Source organism: Zootermopsis nevadensis, unplaced genomic scaffold (assembly GCF_977971745.1).
Source record: "Zootermopsis nevadensis isolate Lab colony 2312 unplaced genomic scaffold, Znev_1.0 Znev_ptg000016l, whole genome shotgun sequence".
Lineage (NCBI taxonomy): Eukaryota > Metazoa > Arthropoda > Insecta > Blattodea > Termopsidae > Zootermopsis > Zootermopsis nevadensis.
In genome coordinates, this window is record NW_028259148.1 from 10,653,901 (window position 1) to 10,672,434 (window position 18,534).

The 18,534-nt window shown below is 41.7% G+C and overlaps 1 protein-coding gene and 1 long non-coding RNA gene across 4 annotated transcripts in view; one reads left to right on the forward strand and one right to left on the reverse strand.

The window, feature by feature from the left end:
- Positions 1-18,534, forward strand: part of LOC110832533 (uncharacterized) — a 97,935-nt gene that overhangs the window by 21,763 nt on the left and 57,638 nt on the right. The window lies entirely within an intron of this gene.
- On the reverse strand, positions 6,054-18,417 carry LOC110832535 (ribosomal protein S6 kinase alpha-5-like). Its single transcript, XM_087349935.1, has 4 exons — positions 17,393-18,417; positions 16,554-16,760; positions 10,683-10,910; positions 6,054-10,322 (listed from the first exon to the last, which is right to left on the reverse strand). The coding sequence occupies exons 3-4, from the start codon at positions 10,780-10,782 to the stop codon at positions 10,174-10,176; spliced, it is 249 nt and encodes an 82-aa protein (XP_087206061.1). The 5' UTR covers positions 10,783-10,910; positions 16,554-16,760; positions 17,393-18,417; the 3' UTR covers positions 6,054-10,173.

Sequence of the window (18,534 nt, forward strand, 5' to 3'; positions counted from 1 at the left end):
CCTGGTTAATAGTTCCTCGTAGATTGCCAAATCAATGTTTACCACTATCTTCCACTCGTCATTGGTCAAAATCACGTCTTTCTGTTTGATGAAGAGCGTATTGTGCTTTAGGTCAGTGACTGTGATAGTGCGCCCTGTTATTATCATTACCATTCCTGTAACATATAAACAAAAAAAGTGTGGATTTTTTCGACCGTTCTAACTACTGTTGCTGCATAATGTCTTCCCTCAGCTGTCAATCCCACGTGTTTCTGTTTACTTTGTTAGTGGCACAGTGGCCTTTCGAGTAACATCATGGCCGACTCCAACAGGCTGCGCAGTGTCACTCTGGTTCCTGCCTCCTTCAACTGATGTATTACATGCAATTTACCCTACCTGCTTACTGGTGGAAATTTAACTTTGTGCAAAGAGATAACTACATTTGTTTTTCGTCAACGAAATGCTCTACCCGTCAATTGTGTCCTGTCTCTGGACTAATGTTCGTTCACCTAGTTGTTGTAGTCTAGCGCGGACATTTCCAACCCGAAGTAGAAACGGTCCATCTGAACGTAGAAACAAACAAATCATCTATTTGTTAAGCACTTCATTGACGAGGGCTGCAGTGCGTCCGTGCGCCTACCTTGTGCAGGTATTCGATGCCGAGGACGATCTCCGCCGTGTAGAACTTCACGGCCTCCTCGGCAAACTTCTCTCGCTGGTTGAGAAGGTCATACAGTTCTCCACCTTCCAGAAAGTCTGTAAACGCATTAACAACAGCAGTAATGACGAGACCTCGTTATTTTGACGATCCTTACTCTTGCTAGATGTCAGCGAATAGTTCGGTAATGCATATTAAATCCGACAAAAGTGTAATTGAAAGTGAAACTGTGCATAAGACTGAAGGGTAACATAGTTTAACAAGAAGCAAGGAATTCTTCCCTAATTCGGCTGTGATTCCTCATTCTCTTCTGAACATAGCTACACACGTCACTTCGTTGCTATTGGGGACCCACACACGCAGTCACGAGGCTGTCCCGAACATGAGGGTAGTTCTTCATGTACTCATCCATTACCAGGTGCAGATCGGAATCCGTCTGGAAGGTGTAGTGTGACTTCACCAAGAACGGGCTGTCACCTACTTCTGCTGACACTCGGCACTCCGTCATTGTGTGCTGGCAAGTCTTCCTATCATGTGGTTGGAACTGCTTACATGACCCAAAGTCTGCAAGGCCGATATGACCGACAGAATCGAGCAGGATGTTATTCGACTTTATGTCAGATGCGCGATTCCCATCTGAAAGAAACAAAATAAATTCCTTGCACTGTGGTCATGAAAGATGAGACATGCTTTTTGTTTTTCCATCTTACTGTGGCAGTGAGATACACATCCACTAATTTGCTTTTCTACTTCATATAACTGATGATCTCCATCTTCAGGGTCTTCATCGCGTAGAGTCGTCCCTGATCGAAGCCTCTACTCTTCTTAACTAAGCGAACCTTCCCGAAACCTGTAACACGTAATTTATGTTACTAATCGATGTCTGATCAACAAACGGTTCTCATGTCAGAAGCAATCTTTCATACAGATTAGGATTCCGTATGAATTGTGTTGTATCCCTTATCCCAAGGTTTGCAGGTGCTCGTATGTCTTCTTATCTTTCATGAAGCCGTCCTCCTCCAGAGACTTCATGGCTGCCTCTTCTTTTCATTACTAAATGGACCTTCCAGAAACCTGTAAAATGGCATTTATGTTACTTATTGAAGTCTGTTCAACGAACGGTTCTCATGTCAGAAACAATTGTTTCATACGGATTAGGATTCTGTATGAATTGTTATGCAGCGTCTGAAGTTCTTGACTGAAAGAGAATTTGTCAGTGTTTGTTCCGTAGTCCATTAAACAATCAGTAGAAGCCGTAGTAGTTCGTGTGATAGTTTTCGTAGCTTCTAATGATTGGAGCACATAATTTCAAGTAAGGGAATGAATAGCCCTACGGGGTGGCAAAAACATAACTTAACCCTATTTAACCGTATTACAGATATTACATAATTATGGTTATAATAATTTTGTATTATATCTTTTGAATATTGGCCTAATCAAAGAAATTTTAAGGCAAACATTAAACTGAAATTTTTGCGAGAATTGTTTTTTTCTCTCCCTCTCTACGGCCTGTCAGTACATACCTTCTACGATTGTGATAGAATCTGGTATATTTTAATTCGGCTTCCCATATTTTGCAAATATCATCTTGCTGCTGCTGCCTCTGTTTCGCATGATAATATTACAATTCAACTTTTTTATAATCCCAGAGCTCTTCGTTTCCCATGTGTGTTATCATTTCAGCTTGCTCCAGCTCAGCTGTTTAGCTGTATTATTACCATGCTTCAAAGTTTTTATACAGTCTGATAGCTCTTGTAACCGCCCCTTGCCGATCTCTGGCTGCCCGGCTTGGTCACATTTTGAGTAAGGTCCCATGGAATGCGGGGTGCTAAATTGGGCGACCTTTCAGTAGGCGCCACCTAGTCTGCTGACTTTGATAGGAATTTCGTGAAACGATCTGGTCGTGGCGCATCAAACATCAGTTCTGCGGGAGAATAGCCGGTTGAATCAGACATTGTGCCGTTGGGCCACTGTTCAATCCTAGGTAATAGCTTCGGCCATTTCTTGTGTTGCTGGTGGCAGTATATTCGGCAAAACTTACCGATCTCCTTCATCCAACGTTAGCTTGCGGGTGTCTTATTCGAGAGAACCTGACATCAATGTCTTGATCGCGACAATCCTTTTATATCGCTTCCACTCAAGCCAGCCGGATTCCGGTTTATCGTGTCCGCAAGAAAATTGCTTGAACCGCTAATGTGCATTATGCGCAAGTCATATTCCTGTATGTGCATTGCCCATCTAGCGCCCTGCTAGATGGTAACGCGCATTTAGGGTAAATCCGGGAGAGATGCCTCACTTTTTGCAACATGTTTTAACTCAATCCGAAAATGGTCAAAACGGCTGAAAATTCAGAGATATATTTAAAATCTCTATTATACTAAGCCGTAAACAAAATATCTAAAGCAAATTAATTCTCAGAGATACAGGGCGATAAAAAAAGTTGTCTTTGCGGCGTCTCTCCCGGACATGCCGGGAGAGATGCCGCTCTTTGAAAATATCCTGTGAATTGAAAAAGAAACATGTAAATGAAAACTGATTAACCATATTCAAAGAAATTAATTAATGTGAACATTAAAATGGAAAAAAATATGTGCATACCAATAAAAATTGAAAAGGTAATGAATATTTAAATGAATTTTCAATTATTAAGTAAGTAAATTGAAAGAAAAGTGTTCCAGAGGTTGCTTGGAGTCTAATTGTAAACCGGTGAATTTAGAGTCTTAGCGTTAGTGAATGAAATTTGCTAGATTCACTTCTGATTCTTGCTATTTTCCTCTCGGAAAAGCTTTCTGCTGCAGTCGATGCATTTGGCTTTGTACGGAGAGCAGAACTCGTGCAGGCAGTTCCTGCAACTCTCACTCTCGAACCAGTCTTCATTTGTTGTTCGAAAGTAGTTTTCCCAGCACTCAAAGCACTTGTTGGTGTCACAATTTTCAGGGGTCTTGATTTTTTAATTTTTTTTTAAGTTTTCCAACCTTGTAGACCTGAAGTGCTGGGACTGTTCACCTTCACCGTTTTCTTCTTCTCTTTGACTTCATTTCCTCTTTACTCCTTCGCCTTTCCTCTATGTTGGCTGATTCAGTGAGGACAGAAGCCAGTTGCCTCCTTGCAGTTGAGTTTTTTCTCGGTATTTTCAGCACTGGACTAATCTTCCTCAATAAGGTAATGCAATAGAACAGACATTTCTGAGTACTCTTTAATGTATATGTATGATATTTTAAATCAGATGTATTTTTTTAAGTGCGACATCTCTCCCTTAATTTCTTGCGGTCTGTCTCCTTATCTTCAGGGAGGGATGCCGCGCACTCCCACTTGCCTTACCAAATGATCAACATGGCGGCCAAATCGTGTGAAGTCATGGCCAACAACGTTGGAAACCTCTAATGTATCGTGATTTCATAGTTACTTCGACTGGAACTAATAAAGACACATCTCATGAACAATAGAAATAACTTTGAGCATAAAATTAACAAACTCACCGCATAAAATCAGTTATAACTCTTGCAAAACAGCACTGAGTTTCAATGCGTCCACTCACAACATTTCTCTTGGCTCACTGAACAAGGACATGTACTGACATCGGAATAGGATTAACGGAACCCACCGAATTAAAAAATGCGGCGTCTCTCCCGCCGCGGCATCTCTCCCGGATTTACTTTATGCAGAAACTATAATGCATTGTCTGTATTCAGAGTAACTGAATGTCCATAGATTTATATCCGAAATTTTTCTAGTGCATAAACAATAGCCAATAATTCTTTCCGCAACAGAATAACGGCTCTCGACAGGAGACAGCACCCGCTGAGCGGTGGATGCAGTGAGCGTTTCATTGTCTCGCCCGGTCTGCCTTAACACGGCCCCAATAGTTTTATTGCTCGCATCGGTGTGTATCGAATATGACAGCGATACGTCTGGGTACACTAGATGAATACTGTCTGCAAACTTCAATCTAAGGGTCCTAAATGCATTCTGACCATGCGGAGTCCACTTCCACTTATTCCCCTTCTTAAGTAGCCGTAACAGGCGCTACTAAACTGGCGTGGTTAATAAAAATCCATGTTGATAGTTGCATACGCCTAAAACTTCTTAATTGCCTCTGGTTCTTCGGTGCTGGGTAGTTCAATATGGCTGCTATGCGCCAAGGGTCTGGGAAGACGCCGCCATTGCTGATCATGTACCCTAGAAACTCTATCTCGGGTTTGCAGAATTGCTGTGTATTTTTGTGATTCTGGTGCTAATTCAACTTACAAGAAAGCCGGTGATAAATCGATACTGCTAATAAACCGTGCCCCGTGAAACTGTTGCAATAATCCATTTATCTACTGTACTCTTGCCCGATCAGCGGTCATGAATTTGTTAACCTTTCTCGCTTCTAGGCAAATGCTTGGCAGTTTCTCTTCTCGCATCACAATTAATCAAATGGGTTGAGATGCGTAGACGTAGAAATCTCGAGAATTCCGTCCCTTTTCCTCTGTTCAGTCTGGACTCGAACCGCGTTCCTCACGGATGAGGGTGTTGGCCTGCTGTAACCAACAAGTTGGTCCGGACAATTCACGTCAAATCTATAAGAAGAATTCTTGCATTTTTCTAGTCTCGTCGTGAAGGAATCCTCGTATATTAAGAGCAGTTTAAATAGTTCTTCCATTTGTATCTTATTTAAATTTACATCCTCGTCTACTTTGGTGCCCAGGTCTCTAATAGGAACGGCTCTAGTATCCCCTGGTTCGACTTCCTGACGGTATCTCAGTTTATGATTTTTGGAGTTGCTCTCCTGACTACTTTGTCGAGCAATGCGCTTTTCATCTCCAAGGCATCCATTCACTGGACTCTTATTAATGCGACGCAAATTAAGTAAACTAGGGATATCTGATCCCTCGTAACTCATATCTGACTCACGGCCATGTACACCGACGAATAAAGCGGTACTTGCCTCCCCGATGTAACTTGCAACACATCTGCCTGTACTAACATAGCCATCTTAAGTGGCTACCCGACCCTCCGACCGATGTTTGCGTGCCCTGGTTTTATCACTGTGAGGGTAAGGCTCTCTCCGTCTTGGTTTTATTGCATTAATGATTTGAGGTTCGTATCCTGCTAGGTGTTGGCTCGCTATCGGCCTGCATCCGTCTCCTCCCCCTACTGCCTCGTAGAAGAAATGATGTCTGTATCTCCTTCCATCCTGCTTCGTCGTGAAACATTTTTCTTTGAAATCAACAATTTGAAAATCATTGAAAAAATTTGCTTCCAATATACAGGCTGGTTCAAAAGGTTAGGGCAAAACTGAAGGAGCGTATAGAGGGAATCAGAACAACTTTCGAATAGGAATCTATGTCCTCCGAAGTTATCCTGAGTCAGTCAAGGCCATTGAAGGTAGGGAAGTCTGATAACATATCGCTGAAATAATCGTACTTTGCTATTCTCCTACTAGCTTAATTTTTTTTTATTACTGTACAAGGATTACATTAGCAATCTTACAAACCAAATTTACAAGAAGTGTTTAAAGTGGCGTCCTCCACATTCAATATAGGCATTGCATCGGCGAACGAAACTCTGGCGCACTCTTGAGTCACACGGACCACGTCAGATGCAGAAAGTATTCTGGGCAAAAGTTCTGGGTCGTCCACCGGTGTCTTGTAAACGAGGCTCTTGACATGCCCCCAAAAGTAGTATTCGAGAGGTGTCAAGTCTGGGGAGCGGGCTGGCCGTTCAACCGGCCCTCCTCTCCCTATCCAACGCCCGGGATACGTGCGAATCAGAAATTCCCGCACGTCGAGAGTAAAGTGTGCTGGCGCTCCATCCTGTTGCATCCACATTTGTTGACGCACGATAAGTGACACATCTTGTAACAGCTCCGGCACAGTTTCTTGTATATTGGGGAGAGGAAACTATCCCCTATGGTGACGTAATTTCATTTTCGAAAGTCTATGCAAATGCGCCACTTCCTTTTTCCGGTTGCGTCTAACTTCTTAGGGACAACAATTAACGGGAAATTCTACTCGCTTTTACTTGGTACTATTATCCCGTCACTTAACATTTGTTCTATTTGTTTCTGTATTTCCTGCTGATGAGATTCCGCTAATCTATATTTTTTTAATGTTATAGTTGGTATAGAGTGTTCAGTATCTTTGGTGCTTGTTAGTTTGTCACCTGACAATTTAAATGTGTACAAATTCTGTACAAATTCGTCTAATGTCTCTGGCTCCTTCAGGTATATGTTGCAATCTTAAATTTTCATGCAACAAATATTCTTTGTGGTATATATTGTTCAAATCTTGTCCGTCTAATCACAATAAATTCTTATTAAATATTAAAATATTACAATAATTAACATTTAAAATATTAAATGATGTTCTTTATCGAAATATTCGATTTACATTAGACCATCATTTTTCACGACATGTTTCAGTTCCTAAAAGAACTATCTTCAGGTGTATAAAATTATATAAAGATTCAAATCAATAATAACTTAAACACAATTTCTATATATTATTTTAGCGTACATTTTTATCAGATATCAAACGATGTTCTTTTCCAGATTTTATTCCATTTTAATAACATATTCGATGTTCTGTATATGTACATCATGCTCAATATGACTTTAGTGTGGGTGAACGTTTTTTGTTGTTTTTTTTATCAGCCAGAAATGAAAGTTGTAGAGGAGTTACATCTGTCTGGAAGTATTGCCGTGTTTGAACTCTTTGTGGTGTAAATAAGTTTGCCTGTGCTCCCTCTACTTTATTCATTTGGTTAGGAGGTTTCTTAAATGCCGGTGCTGTTTGTACCACTAAAGTTTCGTGCGTTACATTTACCTAAAGGCATGGGAATGTGATATCACATTCTGTTACACTAGCAGCACATATTAAACCTGGTTGTAACAATTGTTGTTCAATATACCTAACTCCTTTTTCCCTCGTGAAAAATTTAACTAATGTCTCACTATACGGAGATACTATGATATTTTTCATTAACGTATAATAATTTTCCAAAAGCCAATCTTGTCCTAATATTACACCAACATGACTAGGCATTTGCTCGACTACGTAATATTCTGATGTTATTGTTTCCGTGCAGTTTTTCAGTGTTAAAGTAACTGTACCTTTAATTTTAACTTTGTTTCCACTAATGCCTTGTATTTCTATATCATTTTTGCTTTGGGCAATGTTCCTAACTACTGAAGTTTCCTGAACTAGAGATACTTGTGCCCCTGTATCTACTAGCGTTATACCATTGCCTCCTCTCAGTTGTGGACATACGACATAAATTTCATATGGCCCCAAAATGTGTTCAAAGGCGTCCCTTTGATTTCCAAGTTTTAAAGAATTCATGTCTTCATGTCACCTTTTAATGGCTCCGTGCCATTACCAATTTTCGATGAGCCCATACCATCGCCCAATGTGCAGCCTAAAACTTGAGCTGTCTGCGACTGCCCAGGCAGCTATACTGCATTAACGTGTTTCATGCCCCCGTCTTTTGCACCTACCACATTGTGGAACATTGTTACAGTTCTTTGTAATGTGTCCTTGGCCTTGGCAACGATAACACTGAGTATCAGTTGCAAGGTTTATTTCCCTTTTAATTTGAGGTCCCTGTGACCCCCTAAAGTCCCTCTTTACACTTCCTGATGGTGCATACCATTGTCCCCCTTGGTTTCCCTTAAACTTTTGCGATTAACAAATAATCCACCTAGGGAACATTAATATAATTGTAAAACGTTGAAGAAATACAAAAAACAGATAACCAAGCTAGGTCATCTATCAAGACAACCTATCTAGATCTTTTCCCTTATTGAGAACGTGCCCTCAAGGGAGACAATGTTTATGCTAAATACGTCCAAAGATTTGCAAGCGTCATTTGCAGCGATGACGCACCTGGCTGAAGGACTATGTCTTAGTGCACTGCTCACACTAAAAGTCGAAAATTATCTTATATGCCTCGCCGGCACACGTAACCCAACAGCGTCCATAATGGAATTGCAATTTATTTTGCCCTTAAAGACATTAACAAGAAATAACGCATCGCGATGTCGTCGTCTGGAATAAAGTGTTCTAAACTTTAAAGTAGATAAGATCAATTCATATTTGCGTGTAATATTAAACTGAAAAAATCGGTAATTGCACAAACTGGCAAATGTTCTTTGAATATTTTCCAATTTATTAATTTCTATTGGCTTACAAAAAATTCCAAACACAAATTCCAAAAGCGTTTTCAACCATACGCCTTGCTCTAGATAATCTATAGTTGTACATTCTTTTTGGAGATCCTCTATTTAAATCTGTGGTGTATGGTTTCATAACATGAGTTGCCACTCCTCCTCGCATGTGGGTAAAAATTACTACTCCTTTTCACGATTTCTTTCAGTCTGTAACACCTGGTACTGCGTGGCCCAATTTTCTGGTTTATTCCCATAAACCAAACTGACAAACTCAAGCAGTGAACGTCGAGATACCTCTTCTTCAGCTCGAATCTGTCTGTGTAAGATTATTCCATACGACCGAGGAATACTCAAGCTTTGACCTAATTAAAGCATTATATAAAACAACAAGGCTATCGAAGAAAATCAGGCTGTTTACCTATTATAGTAAGTTATGTGGGGAGTTCCGCGGATTGAGCCCTCATCGACGGAGCGGTTGAAGATCCTTGGCCTGATTTACTTTCCGCAACGTGTAAAGGAGCACAGGGAGTACTGCTACTCAACTGCTCCTTCAAATATTCGTTATCTTTGCGCAGCCGCTGCACATCCTCAGAAAGTTTGAGGACCAACTGCACCAAGTTTTCTACAAGATTGTGAGTGCTAGTTCCATTGAGCCTCACCATCACCATCTCCAGCTTACCAGCGAGAGTCATAATCCCCAACGTCTGGCAGAATAGGTTCCTTTACAGGAGACACTCCGAGGCAGAGGCAGGAGCTCTGTACAGGTTTAATATAACTAAGATAGCTGTTTTTGTCTCTAGCTGAATTGCACAAATTTATGAATCCTGTTCTTCACAGTGTTGTGAAATATGTGTTTTAACACTTCACTTTTATTTCTTAGTCCTCTGATGTTCTGATGAAAGATATTTAATGAATATACAGGGTTTACATTTTTACGGTGAACTTTAGGACCAAGGAAATCGCATTCAATATATTTGAAGCACCTCTGTGCTTTTGACTTCAAACTAAAAAAGGCGATGGTCTGGCATGGCTAATAACAGGAATACTAACACTTGATACATGACTACCATATACTCTTCCAGCAATCAGATGCGTCAGCCTATTTTCCCTAAAGGATTTAGGTGTAGGCCATGTGTTGCGTAATCGTCTCTGAAAACAGAAGCTGTGTCAGTGACATCAATGTGCGCCGTGTCGAGCCCCATCCAGGCCCGATCAAGCCGAAGATTCACTCTCCTAACTCTCTCGTTCATCCATGGCTTGCCCTACCTGCTAAAGAGGTTGACAAGTCTCACATTTGTGCTGGTTGTCCTCTCTGCAATGAGGTTGACATCCTTTTCTGCTGAGAAATAGTGATTTGTATCCAGGATGTTACCTGGCCCTCCCACTATAACAATATGATCTTGCTTGGTGCGCCTACCTTGTGCATGTGTTCGAGACCCAGGACGATCTCCGCCGTGTAGAATTTCACGTCTTCCTCGGCAAACTTCTCTCGCTGGTTGAGAAGTTCGCACAGGTCTCCAGCTTCCAGAAAGTCTGTAAACGCATTAACAACAACAGTAATGACGAGACCTCGTTATTTTGACGATCCTTACTCCTACTAGACGTCAGCGAAAATTTGTAAACATTCGATTTTTAGTTAATTTTTTCCCGAATTGTGCGCAATCTCTCCTAGCTTTACCTGAAATCCGACAAAAGTGTAATTGAAAGTGAAGCTGTGCATAAGACTGAAGGGTAACATAGTTTACCAAGAAGCAAGGAATTCTTCCCTAATTCGGCTGTGATTCCTCATTCTCTTCTGAACATAGCTACACACGTTACTTCGTTGCTATTCGGGACCCACACACGCAGTCACGAGGCTGTCCCGAACATGAGGGTAGTTCTTCATGTACTCACCCATTACCAGGTGCAGATCGGAATCCGTCTGGAAGGTGTAGTGTGACTTCACCAAGAACGGGCTGTCACCTACTTCTGCTGACACTCGGCACTCCGTCATTGTGTGCTGGCACGTCTTCCTATCATGTGGTTGGAACTGCTTACATGACCCAAAGTCTGCAAGGCCGATATGACCGACAGAATCGAGCAGGATGTTATTCGACTTTATGTCAGATGCGCGATTCCCATCTGAAAGAAACAAAATAAATTCCTTGCACTGTGGTCATGAAAGATGAGACATGCTTTTTGTTTTTCCATCATACTGTGGCAGTGAGATACACATCCACTAATTTGCTTTTCTACTTCATATAACTGATGATCTCCATCTTCAGGGTCTTCATCGCGTAGAGTCGTCCCTGATCGAAGCCTCTACTCTTCTTAACTAAGCGAACCTTCCCGAAACCTGTAACACGTAATTTATGTTACTAATCGATGTCTGATCAACAAACGGTTCTCATGTCAGAAGCAATTCTTTCATACAGATTAGGATTCCGTATGAATTGTGTTGTATCCCTTATCCCAAGGTTCGCGGGCACCGAGCGGGTTTGCCACAGGCTGGGTGGGGCGTAGAAGTCTTTGCTGTGATGGGGTTCGTTGTAAAACCCCAACAGACTAACAGCTTTCTTGCGGTTAATGAAGAATACTTTATTTGCTGAAGATGATGGATGTACGCTTTCTATGTTGTGGATCCTGGAGACAATCAGCTGGTCGGAGCTTGACGTGAAGAAGTTGATGTCACGTTGAATTAGAATAAAGTTCCTCCGAGGCCCCCAATGTGACCCAAGGGTAGGTTAGGTTAGTATGTATAGAATGTTTGAACTTCATAGCATGCACATAACGCTTGATTGTATTGTGAATGTGCGTATTTTTCTGTGTGAGCATTTTTCCGTGGGTATTTTTATTGTGATCATTTATGACAGCGGGACTTTTTTCTGTGCGGAATTTTCGTGTGCGCTTTTGTCATGGTCGCATCGTAGTCGTATACCCGATCGAACGAGACCAAATTTATTTCAATCGTGTTATTAATCACGAAGTTATAGTGTCGGAATGGATCACGCCGTTTCCGTCCTGGTACCCCATATGTCGGTCTGATTTTAAATACGTATTCACGTCAAAACAACAAAAGGGCATCTTCCAGGTCCCGCAGTGTGGTAGGTGCGTTTGGATGTTCTCTGACGCGGCTTCCCAGCACATCCCACGCATGCTCAGTAGGGTTCATGTCTGGGCTGCGAGCTGGTCATGGCAAAATGGCGATGTTGTGCTCTTGGGGGTACTCCCTGACGATTCCTGCAACGTGAGGGCGGTCATTGTCATGCAGTAGGAAAATATTTTCTCAAAGTGCCAGTGCTCGAGGACACACATGAGGTTCCAGCACCTCGTCAATGTAACGCAGCGCAGTCATAGAGCCGTTTCTGATGACGAAGTCGGTTTTGTGGTCAGTCGAAATACCGGCCCACACCATTATGGAGCCACCACCAAAACTGACATTATCCTGGACTGTGACTGGTATAAAACGCTCTCCTGGCCGTCGCCAAACTCGTACGCGTCCATTGTTGCCCTGCAGCGTAAATCTAGACTCGTCGGTGAACAGGACTTGCGCCAATGACGCAATTGTCAATGTTGATGTTCTTGGGCAAACTGTTTTCGCTCTCGATTGTGCTCCCTCGTCAATTGGGGCACCTTAGCGGGACGCCTGGACCTCAGATCCACCTCTCGAAGACGGTTCCTTACTGTTTCGTCAGACACTTGTCGACCTGTAGCTCGGGATAGATCATTTTGCAAGGCCCGTGCAGTATCTGTGCGGTGCCTCAAGGCTTGTAGACGCAGAAGACGATCATTCCTAGCAGTTGATGCCCTGTGACGACCCTGTTCTCGACGTTGAATGACCCTTCCAGTGTCTTGAGCGGTATGCTTGTACAAATTTATTGTACAAGCATACCTGAGGGCCATATAGCCTCCACGCGGGACGAATATACTTGAACAGTGCCAGTGTATGCTTGAACCATCGTCGACGGACGACGACGACGCGCTCGCTTTAGTTCTCAGGAAAAAAAACGACGAAAAATACGTAGCTTGTGGTGTAAAGACTGGCTAAAGAAAATGTAAAGCTATTCACACACTAATCTATTAAATGAATTGATAATTTACCCTCGTGATTGGCATAATTACTTACGAATGGATGAAGAAACGTACTTGAAACTTTTATCACTCGTCACCCCTTTGATTAAAAGGAAGGATACAGTCATGAGAGAGTCTATAACCCCACATGAAAGATTAACAGCAACCTTACGATTTCTTGCGACGGGAAGAAGCTATGAAGATGTGAAATTTTCAACTATAATTTCACCACAAGCATTAAGTTACATAATTCCTGAAACATGCCGTGCAATATATGACGTGCTGAAAACAAATTATTTGAATGTAAGCAATAAAACATTGTGTATACTCCAAATTTTTATTCTAATAAATACTTATTAGATAATAGTAAATTAAAAAATAAGTTAACAATCGTTGTGGTTAGAAATAAACGAGGCAAGATAATGATTAGAGTCTTCGGTAGCACTGTAATTATTTTCAACATCACTCGTTGCTTCATAATATCTCTCCCTAGGGATATGGAGTGGTGGCGAAACTGTGATGGTATCTTGAGATCTGAGAGCTTGAACAGGAGGAGGGACCGAATTTATAAAATTGGGGTTAGAATATTGAGGCGTATTAAATGTAGAAGATGCATTAATACAATGTGACAGGGTGAGCTGAACCATTTCGGCCAGAAACAATGCCTCATTTATTATCTTTTCTGCCAACAATCTTTGAGTATTATTCGTTAAGTCTCGCAATTTCATCGATACATTTTTTCCAAAAATATCATATCGATCATCTTTCAATGTAGGTTTCTTAAAATGATCTTCTATAGTTTGTAAAACACTGTCACATTTATCTGATGCCATTCGTTTAGGGGGTCTTGCTTGAGTTTTTTAATTATTATCGAATCGAATCTTGTCCAGGTGAATTAGATATTCCAAGTGCTGTTGGCTGGATTGTTTGAGATTTTTCAACAGATTGCTCCAAATCTGGATGAGGGTCTTCAACTGAGTGCTCCTCAGCTTCTTCCTTAAAAAAACTGATGCTTTTTTTCTAGTTCCCGAAAACAAGATGATTGGAAGATTATAGCAAATGATTTTTAAAAGAGGTGGAATTTTCCTCATTGTGTTGGTGCTCTAGACCAGTGGTGTTCAACCATTTTTTGTTCGCGTACCCCCAGATATAATTTCTCTTCCAACTTTGTACCCCCAAAGTTGTTGGTGTATAATTCGAGTTATACATAGTATATAATCTACATCTAAAATAAATTAAATAAATTACATTACTGATTATTCAGTGTTTATCATAAAATATTTTTTTTAAATTTCACGTACCCCTTAAGATGTCTTCGCGTACCCCTGGGGTACGCGTACCCCAGCTTGGACATCACTGCTCTAGACGGTAAACACATTGAAATCATACCTTCACCAGGAAGCGGTTCATATTTCTACAATTATAAGCAAAAACCCAGTATGGTCCTACTTGCTATTGCGGATGCAAAATATCGGTTTGTACTATGTGATTTTGGTACTAATGGGAGGGTTTCCGACGGTGGTGTTCTTCAAAAACTACAGAACAACTTATTAAACATTCCCAGAGAATCTGAAGTGAGAAATGGTTTAAGAAAACTGCCGTATGTTTTCGTAGCAGATGCTGCCTCTCCGTTAAGAACCGACATGTTGAAGAAACCAGACAGGCAGAGTGATTTAGACTGCATCGAGAAAAAAATTTACAGCTACCGAATGTCTAGAGCTCGGCGCATTGTTGAAAATGTATTTGGGATTCTGACAGCACGTTTTAGAATTTTTCATACAGCTATAAATGTAGCATTGGAACATATCGATTCTATAGTAAAAGCAAGTTGCGTTTTACATAATTTTTTAATATCAACATTGGGTCATGTCTACGCTCCGCAAGAATCTTTGGATTTTGAAGATATCGTAAATGGCACTATCAGGACGGGTTTTACATCGGAGGATTCGAATATGGAGCCTTTACAGAGATCCCGTGTAGGAAATGCATCGTTAAATGCGAAACAAGTAAGGGGAAAATTTATGAACTACTTTGTAAATGAAGAGCCAGTGACCTGGCAACACAGCTTTATAAAACAAAATTAAAAACAATAACATTATTAATAATATTTACATCACTTTCATTTAAATTGGAAGATGAGCTTCTAGGAATATCCTGGTCTCCTAAAAAATCATATAAATGGTAGTACCATAGGGTGGGTTCATAAATTTGTTCCGCACCCCACCCTGTGCGCTGAGATTCTTGAATTCTTTTCTTTTCTGTGATTTGTTCTCAAACCACTTTATAGCGATCGGCGCTTGGATCTATTTCCTTCAATTTTTCCACTAATCTCTTGTATGCATCATCTCTTTTCCCCTTGTCATGGTAATCCTTTGATTTGATACGCCACAGACATGGCTCGCCTTGGTAAATGCGAATAAATTCTTAGACTACCTCGCGATTCCCTTTTCGAAGATCGCTAGACATTACGCGAAATTGTTAACAACGCCGAGCGTTCGTTCGCGACTGATTCAGACTTGCACAAGTCTGTGCTTCTTCTACACACGCTCAACTATACTAGCGCAAACACAACATGTGCAAGTATACAGTATAGAAATTCAAACATTTTCGTGTCGCTTGTACAGTCAAAATACTTGTGCAATATTATCATACACACGCTCATGTATGCTTGTACAATAAATGTGTACAAGCGTACCGCTCAAGTATGCAGTTACGTGTGTAGTCGCTGTCTGGCAACATACCGTTGTGTTCGGCCCTCTTGCAGCGTGACAGCTTGTGTTGCTTCTATTGTTGTCAAATGCCTCCTTTCACCTTGCCGAACTTGCACAAATAAAAATGATGAATACGGGGGAAAAAGTCTTTAATGGGCAACTGGTTTGTCGAAACTTTACGTTTTAGGCCGAACAGAGCTCTTTACATGTTCAAAATGTTTTCCTCGTCACGTTAAACATTTATCAAAATTTCAAACCATAGCAACTTCATAACGTTCTTAGTAGTCAATAGGGCCTCCTGCTGCCTTCAAACACAATCTCACTCGTTTGGGCATACTCATTGTGAGATTTTGACACTCGCGTTGGTTGATGCTGTTCCAGATGTCATATATTACCTCGCGAAGTTCTTCGCGATTCTTCGGTTTGCAGGCAGCATCTCTTGCGCCAATTGTATTCCACAGATTCTCAATCGGGTTGAGATCTGGGCTTCTGCTCGACCACCCTAACAAAGGTATTTCCTTCTGTTCGAACCATGGCATTGTTTCCCTTGATTTGTGGCAGGGCACGTTGTCCTGCTGAAACCCAAAGTAGCGACCGTGGAGCTTTTGCGCCGAGGGAAGCATATTTTCTTGCATGGTTGAAATGTATTACTTTGAGTCCATAGAACCATCGATGAATCTCAGAATTCCTGTTCCCTGGAAAGACATGCATCCCAAGATCATCACTGCTTGGCCCCCTCCTTGAACAGCCGGTGACAAACAAGCGGGAAGGAACCTCTCTGTCTTTGTTCGCCGTACTCGAGCCTTACGGTTAGGGAAGAGTTGGAATCGGGACTCATCACTGAATACTACCTTGTTCCACCTTTCCATTCCCCAGTTTTTCTTCTGGCGACACCATATTTTCCTGCGGGAGGTTGGTGTCAGTGACGTTTTGAGGGGCACATAAGAACACAAGCCTTGCTGCCGCAGGCGGCGCGAAACATTCATGGGAGATATTCTCTTACCAGTCCTCTCTTGGAATTCCCTTCGAATGGTAAGAAGAGATGCCTGCCGGTTTCTTGGAAATGCCAGCTATTGTCCGGTCCTCGCGAGGTGATATAACCTTGGGCCGACCGCTGTGCTGCTCGTCTCGAACCGTGTCCGTCTTCCCGTGTTTGGCAGTTTTGCTGACACCTAACTCTCGTGCTATTTCTCGGTGGGACCCACTACACCTATGCATACCAACAATTTGCCATTTTAGTTCACTTTTCCCCCCATTTTCGTTGTCACAGGTTTTGCTCAACAGCACTCTCAGAAAGCTACACTAGCTATGAAGACAGAGGCGGGTATAGTATACCGAGCTTCCGGCAAGTGTTACCTCTGTTAGTGAGATAATGTAGCTACAAACTGGCAACAGTCCAGCCTCGTTAGCTCATACACAGTTTGAGTAATTGTCCGTTAAATTATGGCACATTTCTCAAGTTCCAAAACTAATGAATGTGGTGAACAATCATAGGACAGTTGTTTTGTAGAGATCAATTTTATTTGTAAAGGTTCCTCACATCACAATGAAGTAAAATACCAAAAGTGATTAAAATATTCCTTATAGTTTAATGGCCATGTGTAGCCGAAAATTAAAATATTATGAAATTTTTCTATACTTTGAAATGTTGAAAATATTCATAACTTCTGAATGGTATGACATATTTTCCTGATCTTTTTTGTAAATGATAGCTGTAAACTAGTGCAAAAAATGGAAACTTTCAACCAAAAGTGACCTGTGAAAGGTTTACTAAAATAGCATGGTGGTCTTAAATTTTTGGTTGACACTGTATTGTGCGCATAGAAGAACGACTTCTCTTACCAATGCAGCATGTGCTTCGGCAAAACTCGGCACAGCTTCGGGCTCGCATTCGTCTTCCTCACCGCTCCCACCCCTTTCGCGATCTTAACACAACTCATCAATGGTGTCGACTCTGCAAGTTGCAAGCTCGCTGTCTACTGCCGCGTAATCACAAGTTCAATCACGTCTTTCATGACGCCGAATCGAATCCAATCTTCGTGAAAGCCATCATACTCATCCTCTTCGTCATCTACACTGACCTTAGAGTCTGCTTCTGCGCGAAGTTCACACCCGTAGCCACCTGTGCGAAAACAGTTCACAACAGTTGGTTGGGAGACTTGCAGCCAAGCTGCCACTGTGAAATGAATTGCTTGTAGCACGTCAATTTTCATGTTGACATCCTTCCCAGCATCCATTACACAGACAGCTGATTGCATAAGGCGCTTTCTATACAACTGCTTGAAAGACTTTATGATGCCCAAATCACGCGGTAGCAAGACGCTCGTGCAATTTGTTGGATACTACACGACTTTCACATTTCGTAGAAATGTCGTGTCCTTCGGATGAGCGACACAATTATCCACAAACAGCAAAATCTTTCTGCGTTGTGCGCCCATGGAGGCATCCAGAGAACTTAAAAATTTAAACATGTCTGTGGTCATCCATGCCCTTTTGTTGGCGTGATATTTCACGAGAAGTTTTATGTTCTTGAAACAACGTGGTTTCAGTGATTTTCGTGCTATAATCGGACCCTGTTTGTCACACTACCGTCATTCAGAACAACTTCCCGCGTTTGCCCTCTTGTCGAAGAATCCGATTTTGAATGTATCGGTGGCATAACTGACGTGACAAATATTAGTCCGCACACTTGACAGTAGTCTACTTGTTATTTGCTGCTGACTGTACCGTTAAGGACGAGGAGCTTATCGGACTGAAAGCTTACACAAAACAAATATACACTGACCTTGCCAGCTCAAGGACACTGCTCCGCTGCGCTGGGTTTGGCATCGGCCGAAAGCTACTGCGCCTGCTATGCCCGTCCCACTTGGCTCTCAAAATGTCTATGTTAAAGCGAATGTAACCAGCAACAGAAACCTTGCCAGCTCGGAAGTCACGCATGCGCAAAGTACGATTTGTATTCCATGCAGGTAATGAATTTGTAT